Source organism: Scophthalmus maximus, chromosome 10 (assembly GCF_022379125.1).
Source record: "Scophthalmus maximus strain ysfricsl-2021 chromosome 10, ASM2237912v1, whole genome shotgun sequence".
In the NCBI taxonomy this organism is placed as follows: Eukaryota; Metazoa; Chordata; class Actinopteri; order Pleuronectiformes; family Scophthalmidae; genus Scophthalmus; species Scophthalmus maximus.
This window is the reverse complement of record NC_061524.1, coordinates 23,327,501-23,355,000: the sequence shown is the minus strand read 5'-3', so window position 1 is coordinate 23,355,000 and position 27,500 is coordinate 23,327,501. Positions and strand designations below refer to the sequence as shown.

The following is a 27,500-nucleotide window of genomic DNA, read 5'->3' as shown; positions in this document are numbered from 1 at the left end:
TGACATGCTCAAAATAGGCAGCTGGATAAATGCTATAACTATGCATGCATTAAATATGCATATCTCTGCTCTCTCACAAACACATTTGAACACACACACTGTGTGTGTGTGTGTGTGTGTGTGTGTGTGTGCGTGTGTGTGCGTGTGCACATGTATGACTGAGGTCCAATTATGAATAAATTATGAGTCATAAATTAGTCAAGCCTGTTTATAAACTGTACTATTTCTAACAGCGACAATGTGGGACAACATTTTATATATTATATATTATATGGGTGTGTGTGTGTGTGTGATACATTAATGTCGGCGAGCGTCAGGGATGGATTAAGCTTGTGTATATTGTCTGCATCTTTCCATGAAATATTGAGAAATTCAATAAGACCCAAATCCACTCCTCCATCTTACTTATTAACTATTTGTGGATTGTGATATGTCAGATGAAAGTAAAGTGAGCGGAGTGTGAACAATGACTTTTGACAGTGCAGTAAGAGACGACTGTCTGTTATTGATCAACCACAGGGCTGATCGGTTGTGATGGTTTTCATTTACGTTAAGCTGCAGTGATTTTCTGATGGCATTTTAATGTCGGATGTTAAATGTTATCCCCGAATTATGTTTTGCTTACAGCATTTAAGATTTAAGGAAATCACCCAACACACGTTAAATTTGATAGATCTGAGCAGCAAGTGCTACTGTAGTATCCAGTGCAAAGATGTCATTTCTTCAAATGTATAGAAAGTAAACAGAATGAAAATGCAAAAAGGCTACTGTGATGGAAAGATCTCTGAGGGATGAATAAGAGATTGTTCCGTTGTTGCATTTCTTGTAAGAATGTCTAAGGATCAAATGGTAGCAAAGGGAGTTTTGGTTTGCTAACATTTAGCATATTGTTGGATTTCCTATCAGCATTATAGCTGACTAGACCTTGGCCTGGAATTAGTCAAGTTGTGGAGAAAGGCTTGCCTCGGAGTCCGGGGGGAAAACACCCGTAGATTTCATCCTATTACTCGCTCTGTGCCAAAAGCCCAGCAGTCTGGAGGCGTGCCAAGTGGAGTGTGGGAGCTCACCGGCTGCGCTCTTCATGGGAAGAGATTGTAGAAGAGAATAGTTATATTTTCATCATTTATGTTTGCACTTTACAATATTCACAGTTTGAAGATGTCAAGGTGATGAAGGAGCTTTGTTTTAATTGGTTACTCCTCTGTATTTCCCAGGAAATATTGTTTTGTCTTGTTTGTTTGCTCCTTTGCGGGGGGGGGGGGCGGTTGGAGGCGGGGGGGGGGGGGGGGGGGGGAGGCTAGGGGAGGCGGGGGGACGCGGGGGGAGGCTGGGGGAGGAGACCAGGACGAGTTCCTTTTACTGGTCAGGTGCTCCTTCTCTATCATATGCAAATCACGCCCTGGTGGTACACACTCACTGATACTGGTAGTTTGTATTTTCATGTCCTGTTGTTGAATTTTACTATTTTACTTTAATTCTGGTTTTGTCACGTTAAATTCCCCATAGTGATTTTAATATTATGATATTTGAATAGTATACTAAACGATTTTGGGACATCACGACAAAATATTAATAAAATATTACAAATATTAATTAAACTATATTTTATTTTGCAATGATGATGTCATGAAAGATTAGGGCTGAATGATTTGGGGAAAATATCTACTGTAATTGCGATTTTTCTGACAGATATTGCGATTTGATTTGCAATTTTAAAATGACGCGTGCACACACACACTGAAAGAGAGCGAGATGTGTTGACCTCACGGCGACGTGAGACATTTTCATACAGAGTAACAGTCGCAGACGACTCCGATGTGGTTCTGTGTTTGCCAGACGGGGCGTCTGTACTTTCACTGACTTGTTGGCCGTGCACTCGTCATGTAGCTGCCTGTGGCTCTGTGTCGAGCGCTGATGCAGGTTGGTGGTGTTGCCTCGGGATATAGCGACTGAATGCTTTGCACAATATATTCTTTTGTTCCACATCTAACCCCAAAACACTCCCGTATCAACGAATTGCGGCTTTTCTTCGGGACTAAATTGTCAAACATTGCTTCTGGCACCGCTTTGGCTTCACCCGTGTGCCGAGAAGGACTCGTACGTGCGCAGCACGCCATTACTGATTGGTGGGCATGACTGTCACCCTGGGTCAGATGCGCTGCATTATAACCTATTCTTGAATCACGGCCTTTTGCGATTTGCGATTCGCGCCGTTTCAAATGGCGATATTGATTTGGAAACGATTACAAGCCCTATGAGAGATCCATTCATCTGTTTTGTCTGCGCTCTCCCTCACACACAAAGTCAATAACTCTTGGCCAACAACATGACCAAAGGTCAAACAAACACCATCCTGAGGGGGGTGAGATTTTATTATCCTCTGTGTTGTGGGTAGGCTTCAGATTCTATAAAAAGGGACAGTCCTATGTTTATCTCCTACTGTATGTGTGTTTCAGTGCAATTTATTGACTTTTTCTCAAACACTCATACACGCGTGACAGCGCAAGAAGCTTATTATGACCAACGTTGATGTTTTATTGTTAGGTGACCTTGGGAGTAAAGAAGGAAGACAGCGGACGTAGCGAAAACCCTGATGGTCCCATAACCTTTACCACGTGTTTATTAATATTTACATCATGACGTCAAGCACAGATGTTCACACATGCATACTTATTTTGCAGCAAAACTATTGTGATGTTATTTTATGTGAGGGATTTGCTTTTGGGAGGAATTAAATTGTTTTATCTTTAATATAGTCATATTAAAATTGGATTTTGATCAGTACATATGCAGCCCTGATGAATACTTAAGAGCTATGAAGCATCATTGCATTAATGTCAGCAATAATTGGCCATGTTGACGGCCCCTGTAGGGATTTATTGTCAAGCAGGTGAGAGGTCAAAGGAGCTGGTGGAACTTATTGGTTTTTTACAACGCTACGTGTTTGATGAAGTCATAATACAGAAAATCTGATTCAAACTCTAAGTGACTCTAAGAGTCAGTGCTCAGTCCATTAACCCCTTTGAACCTTGGGCTGTTTTTGCTCCATTTCCAGTCAGATCATCCAGGGCACTGTTACTACACCTCTTTCTACACAGTGTTTTCATAGTGAGGAGCAAAAAGAATACACAGATGTTGTCACTTCTGCACCGTAGGGACTTGTGCTTCCTGTTTGCTCAGTAACACCGATATACAGACAACAACCACCTGAATCCCTTTTGGTTGTTACTGCTGCCATCCCAGAGGCCGGGTCACAAGGTGCATCGTCACCATCAGACTCAAGATGAATATACTGTGTGTAATCAGCACAGCCATAAAAAATGACATTACATTCCCATATATACTCACATATGTTACAGTGAACAAAGAAGGTTCCAGGTCATGTTCACCGGGGGCTTTTATCTTCTCACTTGTTCTAAACCCTGTATGAGCTGTCTGGTCTGGACGGGCGGCCCAGTATCTGCCTGCTAATGAATCGAGTCTGGGCAGCCTTGAATGTGCTAAACACTTAGTTTCAATAGTTCTCATGCCTGTCAAACCAATATGGCAGGCAGGTATTATGGTTGAGGGACATTAAACCTTCTTATAAAACATTACGAAAAGACATCTAAAAATGTGTAGAGGAACTTTATAGGAAGGAGTTTACATTGGCTAATAAGACGCAGTATTGAATGCAAACAGGATTGGCGACGGCAGCGATTGCCAAATAGGACGATAATGGGTTCATGTGTAGTGCGTCAGTAAATTATCAGTGACATTCATTCAGCAAAAATGCTCTAAATCCCCAGTCAACTTTGATATAAGCTCATCTGCCTTTTATATAATAAACACGCTGCTATCGTGCTGTGAACCAAATTAATTGCATTCCCCTTTACTGTGTTTGTCAGCCCCGCCGGGAGCTGCTCTTTGCTAAAGTCACGTAGTTATGCACAACACTGTTTACCACCGCAGGGCAATTGACAGCACATTTTGTATGTGTTTGCCAAAAAAGGTGCAAGGATAAAGGAAAAAAACACTCTTAAAGCACAAGGAACATCTGCTGGTTAATAGGTTTTTGGACTCTTCACTGGTGTAAAATTGCAGATGTGGACTGTTTTGATTGAGAGCACTGTTATGGAGGGGCAATCTTGCAGGTGACACACATTGTAGCACTGTATGAATGTTGATTTTCTTGAGGGAATGACACTATCGCCAGACTTTAGTGTCAGTATCAGCATTACACGCACAGACACACACACACACTGAACAGGACAGGGAGATCCTTCCATACAAATGGACCAACACAAAGGAATTCTGAGTCGATGAGTCGGCTAAGTGAACAATCGATAATGTTCCCACACTCTGTACGACACTGAGGGACACTAGAGCAGAAAAAACCTGGATGAATTACACCCACGTGTATGAACACTAGACACACGCCTGCAGTACTGTTCACATTGTAAACTACGCTTCTTCATCGCAATCGCTAATGCAGAGAAGCAACCACCTTGAACTTCCCACATCCATCCCAGTTCAACCGGCCCACTTTGATGATGTCCTATGTGCAGTGAAAGGCTCAACTAATGATCTGGCAACTGCCTCGAGACTCTAGTTCTACTTCATCACACTGGAATAAAATAGAATAAGAGGAAGGATAAAAGGAGAAAATAAGTCCGCTGCAGCTCAAGGACACGACAAGACGGATCAAAAGAACAACTGTGGACATTTACACACAGTCCACAAAGGCACATACAGTACATGCATACGGGCTCTTTCTTTAAATGCAGACTGATGAGATAATATCCCATTCAAAAACTGTTGGGAGGATGTAAGCATTTATCCTTATTGTTGCCATGGAGTCAGTCAGTTAACTGTGGGTTTCAACTTGAGCTCCAGTGTTTTGTCTTTATTTGTTAACATGTTGGTAAAGTAGTCCCATTACAGTTAGGCCAAATTGGCAATTAGCAGCTCCTGTCCACAGTGTCAGTGGATTGCGTTGACACTGAAGGAAACTTAAAAACCTGATGATTCTCAGGCAAGGTCTTCAGTTATAAGGAGCATGTTTTATTCACATGATTTGAGGACATTTATTTACAACGGTCCTGAAAAGTGAACATTAACGCTGAACATAGAAACATGTGTACCATGTCTGCATGTTGCCTTCAGGAGTTGTGTGTGTGACATCCACTGCTGCAGATCACGGTGTTAAAGAAGCCAAATCACCTCCTGACTGCAATTACTAAATCAAAAGACCTTCAAACGCCTCCGTCCCAGATCAATACTTTCAGGTCTTTTACCTTGATCTTCGATATCCAGATTCTTGATCATCCACTGTACAATTTCAGATCCTGGAATGACAGAAAGCACAGAAATATGAATCAGGGACATAGTTAGAATATTCACAATGCGCTGAAACGTTTTTGCATATATATGCAAATGAAAGGGGAAAACAATTGCACTCTTAACAACACCAACCCCTTATCCTCACAATGCATACCAATTTCTCTCACCTCACACCACGTGGGTGGGTAATGGGCCATCCATTACCAAATATTATTTTCTGACATCCTCTCCAGGCCAGCTCTCTTTGGCTGTAGTCCATTAATTTAAATGACCAGAGAGGTACGGAGGCATAATGAAGCATCCATTGTTCACAGTGACAACACCATTTGTCCGACTAAGCAACTGTATTTTTCTTCATTTACTGTAAATCCTCATTCATGGTAAACATTTCAACAAACAAAAGCTGAGATGGGTTCAGAAACTAAGGAGAGGACAGTTTTAATAAAATGTCTAGACGTGATATCGCTTTTCTCACTTTTTTCCATCTGCGAATGCAACTTGATCATTTTCACATCTCAGAAAAGAATAACAGTTTCCTCTGCCCACTGGGCATTTTCACACCCCACCACGACACGTGACGTTGGCTAAATATATATTTTCAAGCTATTATTACTGTCCGTCATGCTGACAGTCGAAGGTGTGTTGGAGAGGAAAGAGCCACAGACAGGCAGGAAAAGAAATGTGTGAGAAGGAGACACGAGGGAACTGATGCTTTGGGACAGTCGGCCCCTGTCTCACTGTCCACTGAGCCGACTGTCTGTCTGTGTTGTGTCGCGCTGCTTCTCAGGGGCCCCGTGCACCAGATGAGATTTTCCATGGATTAACATCATTAATAAAAACCCCATTTTCACACTACTAGTCGACCCACTTTCTAAGAGAGAGATTAAATAAGACATGTATGGTAATCCTGTAACAAGGCTGTTCTCACAATTGATTAATATCATGCCCATAGGTTGGGCTTCATGTGTGTGTGTCTGTGTGTGTCTGTGTCTGTGTGTGTCTGTGTGTGTGTCTGTGTGTGTGTGTGTGTGTGTGTGTGTGTGTGTGTCTGTCTCTGTCTGTGTGTGTCTATGTGTGTGTCTGTGTGTGTGTGTGTCTGTGTGTGTCTGTGTGTGTGTGTGTCTGTGTGTGTCTATGTGTGTCTGTGTGTGTGTGTGTCTGTGTGTGTCTGTGTGTGTGTGTCTGTGTGTGTCTATGTGTGTCTGTGTGTGTGTGTGTGTGCCTGCGTGCGTGCGTGCGATCGTGTGCGTGTGTGTGTTGAAAATCAAGTATTATGCTTAAATATAAGTATGAAATATAATCAAAAGTAATCATAACATTTTTCGAGGTTGTGCAAAATAATGGGCACACAAAAAGCAGTTTGAATGGAAATAACATTCTGATAGAAATATGTGACATTGTGGAATACAGTGTTAATGGTACATTATATGAAATAAAATAACATTTTTATGAGAACTAATTAAAAAAAACAATAAAAACTAAGAAAGCGGTTGTGTCGCAAACCTTAATAACTGACAAGAAATACCATAAGAACTGTATGAACACACACCTACTGTACCAACAGTACAAGCATATCTTAGATGGATATATTGAATAATTCTGCTCACCAGTAAAAGCAGGAAAATAACCACATCTGCAACATTTATAATGCAAAACTACCCCGAGGACAAGATCTGAACACATCCGTTCCGTCAGCAGTCATTTGAGAGTTCAGTATGTGTTGTTACTGTAACAAGTGAGTAACATGGATGTTAGAAATGTGGGGGTCTCCGTGGGGCACAGCGACCTGGGTTACAGTGTTCTTACAGCGCTCACAGAGGGACCGTGTCCTCGTTACAGCCCGGGACACTGCCAGGGGACTTGTGTGTTGGGGGCGGAGTCTAAGCATCACACTGCTGGAAAAAAAATCCTGATCCACTTACGTACACATTGACATTGATCCTGTCTTGATAGAAACTGTGAACATTTTGACAAACAATGCTGTAACGCTTGTGGTCGCAGGAGTTCATAGACATGTTGATGGGGTATAAGTTCAGCGCTGTTGTTAGGAAATATGCATTGTACAGTAAATTTGGTAGGTGCAGAACAGTGCTACAAATACAGGCCATCTGTTACAATGTTGTCATGTCCCTGACCCTGTCGACCTTTGCTGGCTGCACTAAATGTAACATTTCGGATGGAATAGGTGGATTAGGATCTGAGCTGATGTTAAATCATTCATAAATAAAGCTTGCCCCTGTTTTTAAAATAAGTCTAACGCACAAACACTGTGTAGCAGATTTGGCATCAAAAAGGAAATAAATAATAATAATAAAAGAGCTGCGCATCAGCTGCCCTTTATGTGCCCAAAGCAGTCGTCATCGTTCCACCAACGTCACTAAAGCTAAAGTTAGCGGTTGAAACGTGTTCATGCGACGATGCCACTCCCGGCCTCCCTTTGTGTGATTCACGCCCCATGTCAACAGGTCCTGGACAACTTACGCACTTTTATTTAGTAGCAGGGAAGGCGACCTGCGGGGGTTCTGCCATTGTTGGTGCCCTGATTCTGAGAAATCTTGCAAAAAGTGCACATTTGGCAAGAATGTTTATATTCATATTACAGTAAAAATAAACATGAGCATGATGACTGCATGGGCTCAGTCCTTGTAGCTTTTAGATGCGGCGTCTAACTGAGCTCATCTCTTCTCGAGCATCACTCCAGCATGGATTCTTATCTATTAGGTTGCAGAAGAAGAATTCAACATGATCCTCTTGACATTCTGGCACTGCAGCTGTGAGATGCAACATGAACAACCCTCTAAACACTTTGAGTGTTTTGCTTGGCATGAACGGGGTATACGTCGGGTCCTTGGTGGGTGGGAGCAGAGTGGAAGAGAACAGGTGAGAGGAGAACAAGTCCGAGAGATACGGGCCTTACCTGAAAAAACACTTGGGATCTTTGTTAGAAAACTTTTCACCGTTCGGATGGGGATGCCATTCTTCTCATCTTGCATGCGGGCTATTACTTCCTCCATCTGGACAACACAGGGAGAAATGAAGAGAGAGAGAGAGAGAACTTTTCAAGAGCTTGAGGGAGAAGAGTTTGTGTGTGAGCGAGACAGAAAGGCATAAACAGACACAAACAGGTTTCTGTGTGGAACAGTCACGTCTCCGGGGGAAAAGTGAGGCAAGTACGACGGTGACTAACAATCCCTGCTGTCAGATTTCTGCCTCCCCTTCGACAAATCTTTGTGATTTGTGTCATTTATCACAGAAAGCTGCCAGTAAGCTGCACTTATTGAATTCTGCAGTAGTTATTGGATTTGGTGAGTCTAGCAATGAAGTTTCCAGTCATTATCCATCACAATGTATCTGTGTCCTGAAACAGCCACACGTACAAAAAAAGAATTTGCAGGGCAGAAAAGAAAAATGTGTGTCACTCAAACGACATTTCAGACTTTGACTTTGACTGAGTAACACATTTGAACCAAAAGCTGCTCTGAGAAACGAAATGCACATTCGAATAGACACACACACACACGCAAACATTTCCGAGCGTCACTGGGACACAAATGCACCGGGAGTTGTCTCCAGGGCCTGGCAGGGCCTGGCAGGGCAACACACGGCGGCCATGTTTCCAAGAACACACAGAAGGCAGCAAAGCGGAGAGCAGAGCATGGCCCGATACAGTACATGTGCCAGACCGGATGCCAGGAGATCTCCTCCATCTCCTCCCTCGGTGTCCAAATACACACATGGAACAATGTGTACACACACATATGTACTACAAAGAGAGGCACACATTAAGGAACACTCAGAATGTTAAGGTGGTTCTGTCCACGTCTGTTCATCTTAACAGAGACGTACCGCAGCCAGTCGACGACGGCATTACTTTCGTCTGGAATAAAAAAGGGCAGTTGTGGTTTGTGGTTCTCAGGCTTAATCGATTCGAGTGGGATTGTGTTTGTCACCGTGTCGTCACTTCAAAACGGAATTCTCCTATTAAAGGCACTGTATGTACAACCAAAACATTTCTGCCTGCTTCATCTCAATTATAGTATTATTATGGCAAACAGAAATGCATGTTGCTTCCCTGACTCGGGTGCTTGACCCCATAAATCTTCAACTGAACGTTTCCTATTATAAACTCTTCTAAATCTATTCATGGTGAAGAGCACAGGGGAGTATTGTCGAGGCACATTTGTAGATTTTAATCAAATTCAATTTAACTCACTACTCAACTTTTGTCTGTGCAATATTCGCGTGAATGACCACGTTTGCTGTGAACGCAGCATAGTGTCATTAATGACACGGCGTTTAAAATTGCCTTTTTTGATTTAAAATGTTTCCTTTTAATCTGATAACTCCGAACATATTCCCTTTCACAAGCAATGGTGTGGACGTTGTGTTGTTGTAGCAGGTCAGGTCAGGTCACAACCCTCCATTCTGTTTGCCCTCCATCTTTATATGAAACGCACGATCGGTGGAGCTCTTCTGGGATGGCGAAACAGTTTGAATGCAGCCAGTTCCACTTTGTGCGAGATGAAGGTTTTGTGTGGGAGTGGCAGGAGTGGTGAGGAGGAACAGTTGTGATTACATGAGGGGGAAACCTGCCCTGGGTTTGATATGCAGATCTGCGATTACTTGGGTTGGGCAGTTCATGAGCTAGTATGAGAGCTTTTAGTCAAATACCCCTCCCAGTTAGTGAGAGGAAATATAGGCAAATACTGTACGAGCTGTCGGAGGAGAGTTGAAAGGCCAGGAGGTCTGACAGACAGATACAAATAGAAAAGAAAACTTGTATCAAAAACACACATTTCAGTCGACTGAAGGGAAAAGGAAAATCTCAAGCATACTCAGAATATTTGATCACAACATAATGGAAGCTGTTGAACTTTGGAAATGTTCATATTTGACAGTTAAATATCAAACGATCCAATTTTTCTTTGGTGTTCCTCAACAATTCAAGGTAAAGTCAGACAAATATGCAGTGCGAAAATCATTCCAGTATTAATATATAATCATTTTCCTCCAAATAGAAATGATGGTATTCATGTGGCCTACTTGTAGGTGCTGTGTGCCACATTCCATTTTGTTGTTCTTAAACATATATCCCAAAATGGATTCTTATTGTGTTCCGCTCGTCCCTGTTGAATGAGTGTGGCTCACAACGCCAACCTTCCCCCTGCGTCTACGTCTCACCATCTTTCTCCGAGAGTTGGCGGGCACCGCGAGACTCGGAGCAAACAAGGACAACAGCCACCGGGATCAAGAGTTCACGCGCTCCCTCCTGTCTCCGCCAGCCCTCACCGCCTACACGTGGTGAAACGGCACCGGCGTGAATATTGGGGATCTAAAGCTCCTGAAGTCCCGATGCTCTCTGGCTTCATGTTGCGAGGAGGAGAGGGTGCTCATCTCTCTCGGCCCCCCACCATCCACCCACCCGGAGCTGTCTGACTGCATCTCTGCAGCCTCTCAGCAGATAAGAGGGAGTGTTTGGGCTGCACACTGTGAATCATTGAATAATGATGGCGCAGGACTCAGTACATATACAAGTGACTAACAAAAGCTCCGGATATCAGCACGTACTGAGCGTCAGCGCGCGGCTCCGAGGACTTGAAGGAGTATCACCGAGGGCACAAAGGGTGCAATCAGAATGCTCTGAAGCAACACTCGGAGGGGAAAAGAACTACATTTCAAACTGGGTTGTGAATCAATATGGCCTCTTAGATTTCTTTTTAGCCATTGTTAAGTGCACCATGATCCACTAACAGTGGACTGTCTTTTGACAGTCGTTCTCCAAGAACAGCAAGCTGGTAAAAGGGCCAGTTATTAGAGAGCTTCTGCGAGGGTTTTTCATCTCCTCGGACCACCTCAGGAGAAAAGAAAAGGAGGCCGCGGAGCAGATTGTTTCGCTGCCGCGGTAACGATGGTGAAAGGTGTAAATGTTCACATAAAAAGAGTAAAAAAAAACAAAAAAACTAAGCACCTTCATTCGGCTCGAGAGGATTCAAATACTTCGAAATCACATGAGGGCGGTACGTGTATGGGTGGAGTTACAATTGGCGTCTTTGACGGCTGACTGAGGCGGGAGAAGAGACGTGGCCCATAATGGCCACGGATAACCTTGACTAAGCTGCTGCGTTCAAGGCAGGGAGCGCTCGTTTGTCTCTTGTGCTGTACAACTACAGGTTGCATGATTTTTTTTTTGAATTCATCTCTAGCGTTGACCTATATACATAATGAGAGGGCTCTGAACCTTGGCCTAGACAGCGAGAGGTTTCGTTTTCCTGTAGAACCTCGGTCTCACCTCTGTGAATGTGAGGCGGTCGTGCACATGGCTTAAAGTTCAAATATTTTACTTTCGAAGACAGGGAAACGCTTGCCATGATACCGTCCGTACCTTGGAAGCATGCACCTGTCCTGTTGACAGCACACTCTTTCAAACGGAGCTGCTCTTGCTGTTGGAAATCCTGTTAATTCCAGTTTCTGCCTGTCTGTGTGTAGATGTGAGGGAAAAAAACTCCCTAACTGCAGCCGAGGAAATTAAAAGCTCTCCTATTCTGCTCCTTCTCCTCTTCCCCCTCTCGGCTGTGTTGCCTGTGATGGGATGGGCGAGTGTTACCGCATTAGATGTGCAGGGAGAATGGTATTACCTTGACAGTGTTATGTGAGGACAAGTATGTCGACGCGAGGAGGACAGATATTCCTACCGACTCACCATCACACATTACAGAGGAACACATGACACACACACAAAGATGTCCCCATCATCACATGATGCCCAGAGCACACAGCAACTATCAGTCACATTGCAAGCAGATCATGTGACAGAATTCAGACGCACAGACGCACACACATTATGAAAGCTCATGAACCGCAAAGGTGGGCCTGGTTATATTTTGAAATTGGCCTCAGCAAAACAGGTGAGCAACCCAGCTCAGTTCAGGCAGCCGCGGGCGGAGCGACGGCAGCCTGAGGAGAGCCTGTGGCTACAGAGTAGGACAGCTCAGCCGGATGAAACTGTGCCCTGTTCCTTCTGAACCACAGTCCTTGGCTCCGCGAATGAGGCAGAACCTGTGGTGGAGGCTGGGCGATTATATTTCGCATTTAGTTTGCCCTCAAAAACCAGCGGTGGTTTTACGCCAAAAACAACAACGTGCATATCCGATCTAAGGTCGGTAACTTTTCATGGGATCAATACCAGGGAAACAAAAGCACTTAGAGGTCCACGCGGCAGCTGCATTAAAGCACAGGGAAATGCTACGTCGCCACAAATGAATTACACGTCTCCTCGAGACAGCCTGGTACATCAGCACATGAAGCAAATCCAAAAACACAATGTTCTTGATGCCATACTTCGGGGGATAAGGGTGGGACACAATACACGCAGGGCAAACTGTTGCTCAGAGAATTGCACCATATTATTTCCTGTAATCGAAAAGGTTCCTCGCCAGCCCGTACACAAAAGGGACATATAGCTGTTCTTCTTCAGTGGTGACCTAGATTTAGGTGATGAGGAGAAATCTCAGCACGTGATGAACTCATATAGACTTAATTAGATTACCTCTTCTCATATAACCCCCCACTCTGGAGAAGGATGAGTGTCTGTGTGTGGGTGAAGGACTTTTCCTTCTCCTCTGCTCATCACCAGACATTAAACACACACAAACAAGCGACTGATGGATGCTCCCTTTTCCTTAACCCCCCCCCCCCCCCCTCAGGAATGTGGACGTCAACTGCTCATTTGCTGCCAAACACAGTGGAGACCTGAGGCATTCATACTGTATTATTCTTTGTTAAACAAGAGCACTTTGCCTGGGCATTATGGAGCTCTCACATCTCACTATACATCAATCATATACATGGCAGCAGATATAAACACAAACAGCTTTTGAATAATTAACCAGCAAACCGCTTCATATCAAGCTTCATTGTTAGGTTAAATAATTAATAGAGGAAGAGAAAGTAAAAGGCTGATCATTGCATTACAGTGCTGTAGATACAGCGCGATGCCTCCGCCTCACATGCACTGCAGAGCGACAGACAAGCCGACCAGGGATATTGCTTCAATGGAACATTTCAAAACATCCGTCACGCTATGCTAATAATATGGGTTGAATGGAAGGACACACAATTTAATCTACAGGCCGAGTCCAACATGAACCTAATTATCACACTGCACATATTTGCTGTGGATTATGTTAATGTGTGAGACAAAACCTTTATGATGACAAAATACAGGGATTAAATGGATGTTTTGATGTGTCAAGTTTTTATATCCAGAATTTCATACCCCAAATGCCACGCCACAACAACACAACCAACCAGTTAGAATCCAGGACATTCAGAGTAAAGACTTTATCTGTCAAATATGTTTTACAGAATCTGTACAACAAACAATCTCTACAACTTTGTGCATAACTGCAGCATCAGATAAAACCCATAAACATATTAGCTCGACTCACTGGCTTCCCTTCGTGGACATTGTGATGTTGCTCGCCACATGCTCACAAAGTGAGTCGGACATTTCAGGCTGCACCTGTGCAGCACTGCAGCACGAGCGCATCGAAAAATAAACTCGGCCTGCGGATAGACGAGGGAAGTCACTGGGCTCACGCTGACGAGGTTGTTGAATAGATGCCATGAATCTTAAGTCTCTCCGAGGTTACCATACGCTTTCCTGAGTTACCACAGCAACACCGTCCGCTGTCCACTATCACAAGGACATCTCTGGCAGCTCGCCATCGCTCATTCATAAGAGGGAAAGAAAGAAGGTGGCTGTGGGGGCAGTGTGCAGGGGGAGCGGGTCAGACAGTGTGCAGGACGGAGACAGAGAGAACCATATCCTCTACTGGGGATTGGAAAGAGAGAAAAAGCATTTGGTTACCTGTTCCTTTTCCTTTGTTTCCAATATGGTTCGCCTTCGTTTCTTCAGTTTACTTTATTAATTCATGCTGTGTGACTAAACAGCATGATACACTGTATGTGGTACATGTGATTGGTATAATATCACATTATTAAATTTGGATGCAGCGCAGAAGTTATCACCCACAGAGTGACGAGAGAAAACAACAACTCCTCCCTAAGCCTTGGCAACAAATGGTCAATTAAATCTTACATGAACCACCCTGATTTATAATATAACATCCTATCTGCAATGGCTTTGTCTCCCTGGCCGTGTTTTTCTTCCTAATACACTGATGTTGGCTTCTATTTGCATTTGCATTTTCACAGGTTTTGTTCTGTTCATGCAGCCCTTCGATTCGCTGAATTGTAAAGGGGACCTGGAGCTCACGTGTACAACGGTCAACAGTCTGTTTCACAGCAGGCCACAACCATAGGCCGCGAGGAGCAGATGTCCAGGTGACAACACTGCCTGGAGAGAAGGCAATTACTCCGTCCAAACTGAAAGTCTATTTCTACGAGCTTGAGGCCGATTCTGCAAACCAGCGCTGAGCCGTTTGCCAGCTGCAGTGCGGTGCTTGATAAGCCCGACTCTCAGCCGGATTCATCAGCGCAGCTCTGTCCCTGCGTACACAATCAAGCTCCATTGAGCCGTCAGTCAAACGCGAGCATCTGTTTCTCGGCATGTCACTTCACTGATTCGCACTTCAGGATGTTCTATCACTCGGCACGTGTGTTCCCCTCTGTCGTCTTTATTCCTCATTAGAGGTCAATTGTAATGACATCACATTCTTGGAGGTGCAGTACGAAGGAACCCAAGGAGCTCTTGTTAGCAAACTGCAAAGATCTATGAATTTTTCAGATGAGAATTATTCCTGCTCAGTGCCTCCTCTCCCTCTTCACAACTAGTAGCATTAATGTGTTTCATAATGTACCAGTTGGTGCTGTACTGCTTGATCCATTATTTCCATAATGGAGGACTGTGATGAGAAAAAACTTGATGCCACTATAAAACACTATTGCTTGCAGAAGCAGCAGCAATATAATCATAAAGAACGGATGGTTTTCTGACGTTGGTTTATTTGGATGATCACAAATCTGTGATGCCTCCTCAAGGTGTGACCGAGAGCTTTTCAACATTCTGTTCTGATTTGGCCTGATTTGCGAATGAATGAAAGTGAGTTGCAGTCAAACAAGGAGATGGGATTCCTCATGTGGCGTTACTGAGCGGCTGCCTGTGTGGTGTGTTGCTGTGTTGACTTCTGCATGTCTTTTTTTTTTGTTCTAAGCACTATCACTAAGCCAAGGTTTGTCTGAAATGATAAGAATGTATTACATTCAATGACTCGGTGAATCCATCTGACTTCTGGAATGTGCAAACAAACTCAAGTTGTTATCAAATGTGAATGTATGTCGTTCCTCATTTGAAGTGTAAGATAAGATATTTTTTACATCCATGTTGAGTTGCTAAATCTTCTCTTCTGCCTCTGCTGGCACATCGCTGCACTTCTTGACATGTCACCACCAACTGCAGATTAACAGGAAAGTGTTCTGTCTTTGCACATTGTGCACATCATCCCTGAGCACAAGGACCCACTCACCGGCAGGCACAAGGAACATTCATGTAGCTCCATAACAGGCACACAAACTCGTTGCCTGTGTGTCGTCCACTTTATTCTAGAAAATGTTTCTTTAGGTTGTCAAATAATGCTCATTATGAAGAGAATATAAATATAAAGAAAACCTCATGTTCCATGATCAAATGGAACTTATGGAATCGGAATTCATTTCGATGCACAGATTCAGCCTCATCAGATCTGGAGGAGAAACTACATCAAGCATCTGTGCGGGTTAAAAGTGGGTTTTGACACATTCTCTAACTTTCAGAAACCGACAGTGCAGATCTGCAGACTGCAGATTTACAACTGCACAGCAAGTGGCAGACTTCGAGCTTCTTTTGCTTTTCATATTTTATATCTGTCGCTGTATGTGGTGGGACAACACTGTGTATGAACTAGTTCATTTTGAACATACTGACCTTTAGTCTCAGCCCCATAACTCATCTCTTCTACGTTTATCCTGCAATAGCAATGTACTCTCCTCTTTGAAGATGAAAGAAATGACAAAATGCAGATGTAACAGAAGTAATAATCCGATAAAGTCACACTAGACTTAATCTCCTATAATCAGATTTCATGATCCAGTGCTAAAAGCTATTGTTTATGACAATAACTATTAGCTATCTATTGGTTTTGCCATCATGTTAAAGTCCCTAATCTCACAACAAATATTTAAACATGGTGCTGGAGACACAACATGGGCTAGATACTGCAAGCTCATCGTGTACATTCTGCCTCTAATTTGAAAAGCAGAAGCAAAGACCAATCCCAGGCCAGCGAGTGGTGCCTTTATCTAATTAGCTATAGGAACGATCAGTGTTGAAACTAATTCATCCATGTTCTTGCAAGACCACAATCTGCAATCTGCATGACTACGGCAGGCCCAGAATCCTTTCGACATTATTCCTTTTCCTATCAATAATCCATCTCCATATACAGCCCACATATCATTAATTCCCTTTCATAAAATAAACTTTTCTTGCTGCAAGAATAGATATCAACTCATTGGCAAAACATTCCTAAGCACAACAGCAGACGCCGCACTTGCAGGACTGTCATCTGGTGTGATGGGCAGATGGCCGTAACACTATTTCATCTAAATGCTTTCCAGATGGTTGCCACAGATACTTGCATCCACAATGCCCTCCTTCACAAGGCCTCCTACTTCCATCTACTTCTTTTTCGCAACACACGGCCTCTTTCCTCCACACGTCCCCGGAGAATCGTCTTCCCCGGTGCACGGCTGCAGAAGGATGTTCCATATTTCCCCTGACTCCTCCACATCTCCCTCCCCAAGGGGCGAGCCTCTACTGGGGAGAAAGAGACGAGCATTGATCATGGATGAGAGATAAACACCCAGCGATGCCTGCTCCCCGGTAAGAAACACACTGGCATTTATCCTCGTTTGACATTGCTGCAGTTAATGCACTTCTTGTTGTAAGTTTGCCGGCCAGAAGCTTTCTGCCATTTCATGTTTTACAGCATGTTTTCATAAAAGCATCATAAACTGTGTGGAATGACGGTGGAACTGGCTTGTTTTCCAATTCAAATAAAAGCTTTAGATTTGTTTTTAATAGAAATACATGAAGTTTTAAGCTTTAGCATCATTGTGGTTGACTCTGACAGGATACAACTAGCTTTTAGTTGTGTAGAATTTCATATTCTAGTGTATGATATACTGAATGGTACTGGCACAAACAGTTCTGTTCCCTGTTTGTTCTTTTTGGTTTGTGTTTTGCAGTAACAGCATTCATGGCAGCAACAGTAGTAATCGTAGTACACTAGTAATAGCATCAGTGTTAATTGAAGGCTGCTAAACAAATGGTCATACTCAGATTAAATGTGCGTAAAGGTCGACTATAAAACAGCTTGTACTTATTATTTGTGACAAATGTTGTTTGATGTACTTTTGTTCTGACGAAGCTGACCCCATGCTCCCACACACATTCAAAATGTTGTCCTTTAGTACTTCTGTTTTCAGCGTTATCTCTTTTTTATTTATCTCATCACTATCACCGACAGCACAGAGAGTTTCCCGTTCATGTGGGACTGTAATCCTGGGGCAAGACCCTCTTCTCCATTCTGTCTCTACCTTTAGCTGACTGTGTTTTCTACACGTATATTTCCGTCCTCTTTTAAATCTACCGTGTTCTGGTGTTGCTGGCTGCTGGTGGGATAGTGTTCCTGGGGCAAGGCCTTTCTCTCTCTTTCTCTCACTTTCCCTCTCCCTCTCTCACTCTCATCTTCCTGGTGGGCGGGCAGTGGGCGTGATGACTAAGCCAAGGTTGGCCATGTGCTAGAACATAATCCACTGAAAGCCAATATCCCTCCTGCCCACCTACCATGATGTCATCACTCAAACAGCATGCAATCATAAATTAACAGATAAAAGCAGAAGAAAGCTGCATTACTCTCTGATGTGCTTTGGAAAAGTTTTCCAAAAAATGAATACATGGGTTTACCTAATTACCCATGATTGCTTAAGGTTTACACCTAAAGAAAACATGCTGCATTGATCATTGAACTATTTTAAAAATTGGTTTTAAGAAGATCATACTACACTTATTCACACTTATTAATGATCTGGGAATCAGCAGTTGATGACACAATGTGGGGGTTTTATTTAGGAGCATTTAATAGTCATGCTTTTACTGTTGGTGTTTAAACAGTCGGGCCATGGGAATACTGTAGTGTTAGATGAAATCATAGTTCTCGACTCATAGTTGCTCCTTCATGGAGACAAGCCAGTTAGCCAAACTGTGTCCAAACTGTCTGCTATTACATTTGAGGAAGTCTTATCATTGGGCACCAGAGAGCATGTTTACTTACACCCGAGCGTCGAGGAGGAAGAGGAAGAGGATAAAAGGAAATCAGGGAGGGAGAAACAGGGAGGGATGCTACGTATGGATACATAGATGCACTGGGAATAGAAAAGAAGGGAGGATGACGTCTATTTTTAGGTCCAGATAACATGAGAGAGATGGGGCCTCAGTCCTCCACTCCTCCTCCTCCTCTCTCTATCCTCTCATTTCCCACATTCCTCCTTGGCACGTGCAACAGACACTCAGGAAGGCTCCGTGTGACCTGAATACCAATAAGAGAGAAGCAGCTGGATACTGGCAGGCTGACATTCTTCTGCTTTCTCCTGTCTGCAGAACAGAGACAAGACAAGGACTGGGCGTCTGACAGGGCGCACACACACACACACACACACACACACACACACACACACACTTCAGAGGACACAACAGTCAGGATAGACAATAAACTGATAACAGGTGACTGCTTGACGCAAGTGACACTTGAACTACGGAGCCATGAAGATGATGGACGATAGGCTTTGTTGAACCTTTCAAAACGACCGCCGGCAGGTGGAAACTGCAAAGCTATATTACTCCATTAAATGTGGTCAATTCAAACTTTATCACTACTATGGTTCGATGTACAGTGCTAGATGTCATAATTGGCAAAAACCCCAGTGTTATCTGTTATATGTGGGAATTTAGAGGATTGCAATGTTGTATTTGAGGTCAAAAGTATACATAATAATAAAGTCATAAATTGCCTCAATCCATCAACTCATGCAGGACAGTTTCATTAATGGGAAATTTTGTCAAAATGTGCAGATTCAAATCATGTACATCCATCTTCCCCCTGTCACACGCTCCGTCACCTGCCCCACTGCGAGCTCTTCCATTAATATCAACAAATCAAATCCGTCCAGTGAAAGGAATAGAGAGACCCCTCCCGCCATGCCCTAATGCGTTGATAGAGCCTTTTTTTCTCTGAGTTCTGGGTTAGATAATGTGGTTTTATTCTTTGTCCGGCAAAGGCATCATGACAGAGATCTGTGGTGGGTTGTCATTAGGAGATGAGGAACACTGTTCACAGTGTGCAGTCACTGCAGGCTGAGCAGAGCAGAGCAGAGAATAATACAACGGATATTACAATAATAAACAGAGCAAAGTGGATACTACTTGAAGGGTGTCACGTTATTAGTGTGGGCAATTTAAAACCACCCGCACACCCTATTTCTGGTGACCTTCGGAGGTTTTAATTCTCACCTTGCTGCGCTGAGGGTGGAGTGAAGGGTCAGCACAGCGACGTCACGGTGGGGTGTGGTTCAAGGGGTTCAACATTGTGCAGAACTTAAGTGAATTCACTCCCATTAGACCTTCTTATTTGTGTAGTAAGGCTGTTGGTGAAAGATCAAGTCGCCCACTGCGCTGACCGCTCTGAGCCGGCCTCTTTAAAGCCTGTAAATGTGTGCACAAATACACACACTCATGTGTTGGACACATTCTTGTAGTGTTGGAGAAGATCGCATTTGACAGGCTGCTGGTGTGGTTGTCATGGGGATGCCAACAGAACAGCCACCGGCCACCGCAGCAGAAAACACCACGGAGGGCAGGAGAAAGCACAACCGTTCTGGACATCCGTGTCAATTGTCGTCTCAAATGACACACGATTGAAAGGGCTCAGAGTCTGAGATCCAGGAGGAACAAAGAGGAATTTTAATACAAGTGCTGGGACAGGGCCTTTGTTACAGATATTGGCCATATTATGCCTGAAAAGGGAATTTATAGCATTTTTTTATTTATAGCAGTTGGATTCATGCTACCATCTCTCATCGCTGCTAAATGCTGCTGTCAACATAATAGCACTGTGAGTTTACCAAGTACAGCTGAGGCTGATGGGAATGACTTTATTTTTGCAGATAATTTGTCATAAAGCACTCTCTTTGCAATCCATCCAAAAGTGATTTAGATATTTTAGTCTGGATAAAGGTGGACGACCGACCAACACCAGCATGCCTAAAAACAGCTCTTATTATAGCCAAGTGTATTTAAATGAAAGTGCATGTTAAAATGCGTTTCCATTTCCAACTACACCAGAATAGCTGTGATTAATCATCTTGTCTACATGGCAGCCTGGACGACAAAGACAGACCGAATTCTTTTAATGAAGCCAATTCATCTCCACACAGATCCCACTTTACCTCCTCCTATTTTACAGCTCATTATTCTTTCAATTGCACCTCTGAATATTGAAATAATTGGAAATTACATAGGCTGATTAGCGTTTTTCTTTCAGAATACATAACCAGCAAGCTGAGCTAATTAGAGCCCCCATTCTAAAGTAGACACTTTTCCTTACCTGTCTGTATTCAAAGAAAAAACTGAAATCTCTACTTCACCATGGACATTAGAATATATTGGTAGACTTTAAAGTTAGGCTGAGTTGGGTAGTCTGCTGAAGCATTGGAGTTTGATATAAAGACACTTATGTATATCGTGCTGCGTACATTTTGTGTATGGCTGGTCATCATTATTTTGCTGCACTTTGGCGGTGAGAGACACAAGATGGGAAAGAGGCAGAAGCCAGTTCAGTCAAGAAGGCGCCTGAGGTTTATAGACCAGGATGTACTGTGGATGGCTGATCTTACTGAGCTGAACTAATGGTGTGAAGCTGTGAGCCTCGGTAGGCTGCAGGTGGAAGCTGCTCAGAACGCTACAATGTGTGTGTGTGTGTGTGTGTGTGTGTGTGTGTGTGTGTGTGTGTGCGTGTGTGTGTGCGTGTGTGTGTGTGTGTGTGTGTGCGTGTGTGTGTGTGTGTGTGTGTGTGTGTGTGTGTGTGTGTGTGTGTGCGCGTGTGTGTGCGTGTGTGTGTGTGTGTGTGTGTGTGTGTGTGTGCGTGTGTGTGTGTGTGTGTGCGTGTGTGTGTGTGTGTGTGTGTGTGTGTGTGTGCGTGTGCGTCTGTGTGTGTGTGTGTGTGTGTGTGCGTGTGTGTGTGTGTGTGTGTGTGTGTGTGCGTGTGTGTGTGTGTGTGTGTGTGTGTGTGTGTGCGTGTGCGTCTGTGTGTGTGTGTGTGTGTGTGTGTGTGTGTGTGTGTGTGTGTGTGTGCGTGTGCGTCTGTGTGTGCATGTCAGTCGCAGAGATGTGTTGAGAAATGCACAGAGTTTTTATGACAGAGGTGTCTCTGTCTATTTGGCAGATGATGACGAACATCTCAAACTTATCCCCTATTGGTTTGACTTTTTATTATTTCATAGGCATTGGATTCGCGCAATGACACTTAGTGGCGGCAGGATAATCACTGAGACATGATTGCTTCTGAGAGAACGGATCCTTTGCTGAGAGAGGTGCTGAGCTGCGGGGGGACCATCAGGCCAGCACTCTCGGTTACAGTTCTAGTCAATTTGGATAGAAGATGCCAAATCCGATAGTTGTTTGTTTAGCAAGAGTTCCCAATAAAGCTATGAGTCAGTCACTAGCGAATCATTTCATACAGGGGGAGGGATGACTGTGCTCCAGCAGAGTCTAAATACATTCCTCTCTCTTTTATTCTCCCTGTGTGAGGATAAAAGCTGACTGGAGTGGCATGGGCTCTGACTGGGGCTCTAATGACTTCAAAGAGAGGCGAGGGATGTGAGAGGAGGGGACAGAGAGACGGAGGTGGGTAGAGGCTTCACAGGTAGGGAACCAAACACTCAGGAGAAAGAGGGCGAGAGTGCACATGTGTCAGGGTGCGAGACAAAGGGAGAAAGTTAGTGCGATTCTGTGAGTATATGAGAAACATCAAAGACCTGAAACTGAACAAAAGAGGCCACGAGCGTGGGAGGCGAGAGTGGGGGGGGGGGGGGGGGGGGGGGGGATAAAAGAGATAGAGATGAAGAGGGCAAAGTGTGAACACCAGAGGGCGAGACCGACGGTGATGGGAAACTGGGATGGTATAAAGTCTTGGGACTGAGAGAAATGCTTTCACACGTCTCAACTCCCAGAGAAAGACGGACATGAGGGAAACAGAAAAGTGAAAGGATGTTTTGCAGAAAAGACAATACTCTTGCCTCAAGCTGCCAAAGAGGGAGAGAGAGGAGGTAACGCGTGAAATACTCTGCAGAGGAGATAACAAGATTTCTTATTTCTGTTTACTTTTGGAGGCTCTTGACGTGCAAATATGATTTGAGTTCTGGCAATGATTTGAGGCTGCTATGAACTATACAGTGGTTGTTTTGGAGAACAGTATCCCTCCAATTATTTTATTTTCCTCCGGCAGAATGCTTCAGTGGATTTAATCATAGCCACAAGGAGCACTGACATTTCCTCGCCAAAGAGTAGATGTTTTTCTATTTATTTAGAAATTAGGTGGTTGCATTGTTCTTCGTTTTTCTCAATTTGGATCTAATGTTTATTTACTAAAACTGATGCTTCACAACCCAAATGTTATCTACACTGCAAAAATGACACCAGCCATTTTATTACAGTGCGTATGTCTGATTTATGCCACAGCAGACAAGGGAAAATGTGTGTGACAAGGAATCCCTTCCTGTAACTAAATATAACTAGAAGTGAGGTTATTTGAAAGGGATGCAACTGCATAATGGCAAGCAGACGAGTTTCGAGTGAGACATGTCTATCATGTCAAGACAAAGAGCAGTGGAGCTGCATGGACACGAGTGATGTGCAGAATGTATCTGTAGAGAAGGAGGGTCAGGAGAGAGGGGACTGTAGACTGTATATAAAAATGGACATAGTAACCAGGTCTGGACGGTGAAGCCATAGCGAAAGTGCCTAAAACCTGTATTCTCTGGAATCACCTGCAGGGGGCGACACTATGAGAAAATGACTTTACCCCTCACTTGATTTATAACGACAGTAAATATTTTCCTGAGCAGTTTATGGTTCAATCGCTTGTTTCAAGTCGTCTTCAATACAGCATGATGTTCATTTTGTCAATTATTGTCCCATGTAGAGTTAAAGTGGCAGTACGCGGTTTTGGAGAGAGCTTGTCTCCCTTTTTTGTTGTTGTTGTGAATTTACTGCTCTGTCCAGGCCCGAACCAGGGACCACGTTGTGTGAGTCCGACGCACTAACCGCTAGGCAGCTCCACCCACCAGCACGTCTCCTGACTTCACTCAGTGTTGTGTGGTGCGGTCCCGCTCCACTTTTTGGTTTTCGATTCATTGAATCTACTGATCTTTACAAATTGTGTATTGCTTTAGATCCGCTTACTGCCCCTTCAAATAGACGGTAAAAGCACATTATGCCTCGGGGCGATACAGCATGATTGACAGCTAGTACCCTCCAATGGGTGCATGGCTGCAGGTGTAGGTCGACGTGCAGTGGACGAGCTCTCAGTCAGACCCACCCCCTGCTCCAATAAGGAAAACAGATGTTGTGAATCCAGAGAAACACTGTCTCGCTGTCTGTTTCCCTCTCTTTTACTCTTTTTCTCCTTTGACCCAACTGAGCATCTCAGTCCTCATTAAGACCATCACACTAGAGATGGAAGAGGATCCATTCACAACTCTGTCCAGGGTTTGCCCCGTAATCTTTGGCTAAATGTTGAACTGGAATGAAATGACCAGACAGAAGAGAGGCCTGAGTCAGTTTCTATCTTAATGCCCAGGCTTCCTTAGACCCTTATATAACCCCGAACAGACAGGACTAAAGGCAGACACATACAGAAATGAGAGCTTAGAGCAAGACAGGCTTAAATATCTTTTCACCGTCTTCATGGAGCAGCCCAGACCATCCTCCACTGAAGTCCGTTTTCAAATTAAATATTTGTTACTGAAGCTGCTACACGTGCAGTAGAAGCTATAAGGCTCTTCAAGCAGACATTGTTTTTTATCTTGTGTACAAAACAAATTTCTAATATGAATATGCCATTGTCTACACTAATGTGCACATGCCAATAAACCAGCATGCATTTGATACTGGAGACCCAGAATCATTCCGTGCCCTCATATGAAGATGAAAATAGTCAATAGTAGATGAGCATGTTGATACGACTCTTATGTCTGTCTCTCCAATACAAAGTCAAGACAGCAAATTTAAAGATTGATTGACTAATTGAATATAAAAGATAATAATGTATCAATATAAAGGACGGAAGGAGCATCTAGGCAATCTACTTATCAGCACCTCTGACCTCACAAATGCATACACTGTATCGCATGTGTTTAATCCACACAAACATGTGTAACGTTGACCTATTCTGCAGTTTTATATGGTAACAACAAAAAGGATCAACTTTGGCAGTGAATACTTAACAGTTCTCATTTCCCAGCAGTGTCCCACATGCGTATAAGCCCTCTGTGTGCCTCTCTTTCTGTTTATTCTTGTCTTTTCATATTGTCTCTCTGAAGACTAAAAGCAGGGCTGAGGAGAAAACAACTACCCACATAAACTCAAATTGGTTTCATCAGGAAACCTTCAAGTCATGTGTGGTATTTGTGCCATGCATATAGATATATATAAATGTGTGTGTATATATTGTATTGTGACAAGATGCAGTAGAACCGGATGGATTATCTTAGTCCCCAGCAGTGACGAGATAGCAGAAGTACCCTGGAGGAATATCGACTGTAGCATGTGCCATTAATGCCAGCCCCTCTAATTGGCATTAAGGTTTTGACGTCAGCAAATACAATCAGAATGGATTCAAAACAAAGCCATAATGCCACTTTTCCATCCGACAGTTTCTGCCAAACAACCCCACTTTGCCTCATTGTGTGTGCAAAAAAAAAGATGATGCATGTTTTCAAACACTGGAAGAGAAACCGCCTGGCTGGCAGGCTGACATACAAAGAGCCCTACTACGCACAAAGACTTCTCTCTGATCTGGTAATTATAGACACCCCCCCCCCCCTCTCCCAGTCTTACTGATCTTCTGATTGCAGATCGGGGGATACAGGCAGTACGAGAACCCTTCAGTGTGACTCTTGACTGAGAAAAAGCAGGAAATGTATTCAGCTCCCTCTGTTTCATGACTCTTGAACAACCGAACATGGTTGGGAAATTGTATTGCTAACAGAGCAGGCTCATATGACGTTCTCAGATACAAACGTCCGGTGAAGATATGTCAACTGGATGTCTAGTAGTGTAAAACCAGACCTGCTGTATCGATAATGTCTGCATCCCTGCATCATCTCATCACACTGCATCACTGCTGTGTTGCAGTGATGCATAGGAGAGGGGAAATCTTGTTCCAGCTAAATGATCTCTTGTACACAACAAAACTGAAAAATCAATAGCATGCTTTAATACCGTTGCCCTGTTTGTTACTTCTGTTCGTTCATTAGTGAGTCACACAGAGGAGAAGAGGTCTAAATCTCACAGTGCAGCGTCAACACCTCTCTCAGACGTGTTGGGGACAGACTTCCCTGAAGCTGAAGACATACAGGGAAGAGTGCTATGGTACGAAAAGCACATGAACACATTTGAATAGCTACCTGAAGATGAAATAAAGACAATCATTATTTTATGTGAGGCTGTAAATTCCATTATGTGGCCCTGCTTGGCCACACACCTCCAGTTTCGTGCAGTAAAGAGGAGAAATGTGCACGGACAATAGGAACCACAGCCTAATACGCTGTGCATCATTGTCATCTGCAGAATAGACCAAGTTTCACCATGGGACCAGTTGCTTCAAAGATACACTGCACTGACATTCATGTGAGCGCGAGGATGTAAAACAGTACTCCCCCACATGGACTGAAGATAACAATAACAGTGTGATAGAATGTTGTATGTGGGGCGAGAAAGACAGAACAGGAAAAAAACAATAAACATGCAGTAAAGGATTAATGGCTTTGCACAGAGACAGAAGCCAAACTGGCTGCTGGAAGAACAATTACTGGATGCCTGTTGGCAGCTCAGATGTAAATAAGAGTGGGCTGGTGCCTCGGCTGTCAGATACGACACCACAGAGGAAAATCAGGCTCCTGCAGTACAAAGCAAAAGGTAATCGTAACTATTCATTGTATCCTATATGGAGTCCAGGAACGGCTGGATATTCTGCCATTGTTGTAAAGCAAATCAACTCATTGGATTGGAATTCTTTTTGAGTGATATTAACTGATCTCTCTGCAAAAAATACCCTCGGAAGTAAAGTATGCAAGTGAAATGTTGTCACTAACACTTGAGATGTTAAATTACCAGATTAACATTTTTGTTTAACTGTGTGAAAGTGTCTGTTAGTTCAATGTGTTGCGAGATGCATCTGAAAGTGAAATCTCACATCGTCTCCTTCTGTGCCATGTCAGAGGGCAAATAGATATGAAAGATAGATATGAGAAAATGTGAGGCTGTAAAGGTGGGTGTCTGCTACATGACAGTTATTTGTGTCTGCAGCCATGGTGCTCAACTTAAATTCTTTCTTTTACCGACTGAAGTAACTCTTACAACTCTTACGCTGTAGGAGACTGGTGAGTAATATACGACAGCATATCTTCACTTTCTGAGGATAAAGTGAATGTACAGGAAAACAAATCAATATCTTAATTGGCCTGTCTATACTGTATGTTAAAATCTGATCCATCGCATCCATCCATCCATCATCTGGAGCCAATCTCAGCTGACATTGGGCGAGAGGCGGGGTTCACCCTGGACAGGGCCACAGAGACACACTCTCACATTCACACCTTAGAGTCTCAAATGAACCCAACACCAGCCTGCACGTGTTTGGACTGTGGGAGGAAGTTGGAGAACCCAGAGAGAACCCACACAGACAACGGGAGAACATGCAAACTCCACGCGGTTTTTGTCCGAACGTGGATTCCAGGAACCTTCTTGCTGCGATGCGACAGTGCTAACTTCACCATATCCGATCATCGGTATCATTATTATTTTTTCCTTTTCTCCCACATACAGTAGACGCACACACACA

The 27,500-nt window shown here is 43.6% G+C and overlaps 1 protein-coding gene across 2 annotated transcripts in view; it reads right to left on the bottom strand.

Moving 5' to 3' along the window:
- Nucleotides 1-27,500, bottom strand: part of rgs7a (regulator of G protein signaling 7a) — a 42,472-nt gene that overhangs the window by 10,378 nt on the left and 4,594 nt on the right. For both annotated transcript variants that reach the window (XM_035605393.2, XM_035605394.2), the window contains exons 3-4: nt 8,240-8,336; nt 5,277-5,327 (exon numbers count right to left, since the gene is read on the bottom strand). In XM_035605393.2, the coding sequence (XP_035461286.1) occupies nt 5,277-5,327; nt 8,240-8,336 (148 nt within the window). The remainder of the gene's footprint in view (nt 1-5,276; nt 5,328-8,239; nt 8,337-27,500) is intronic.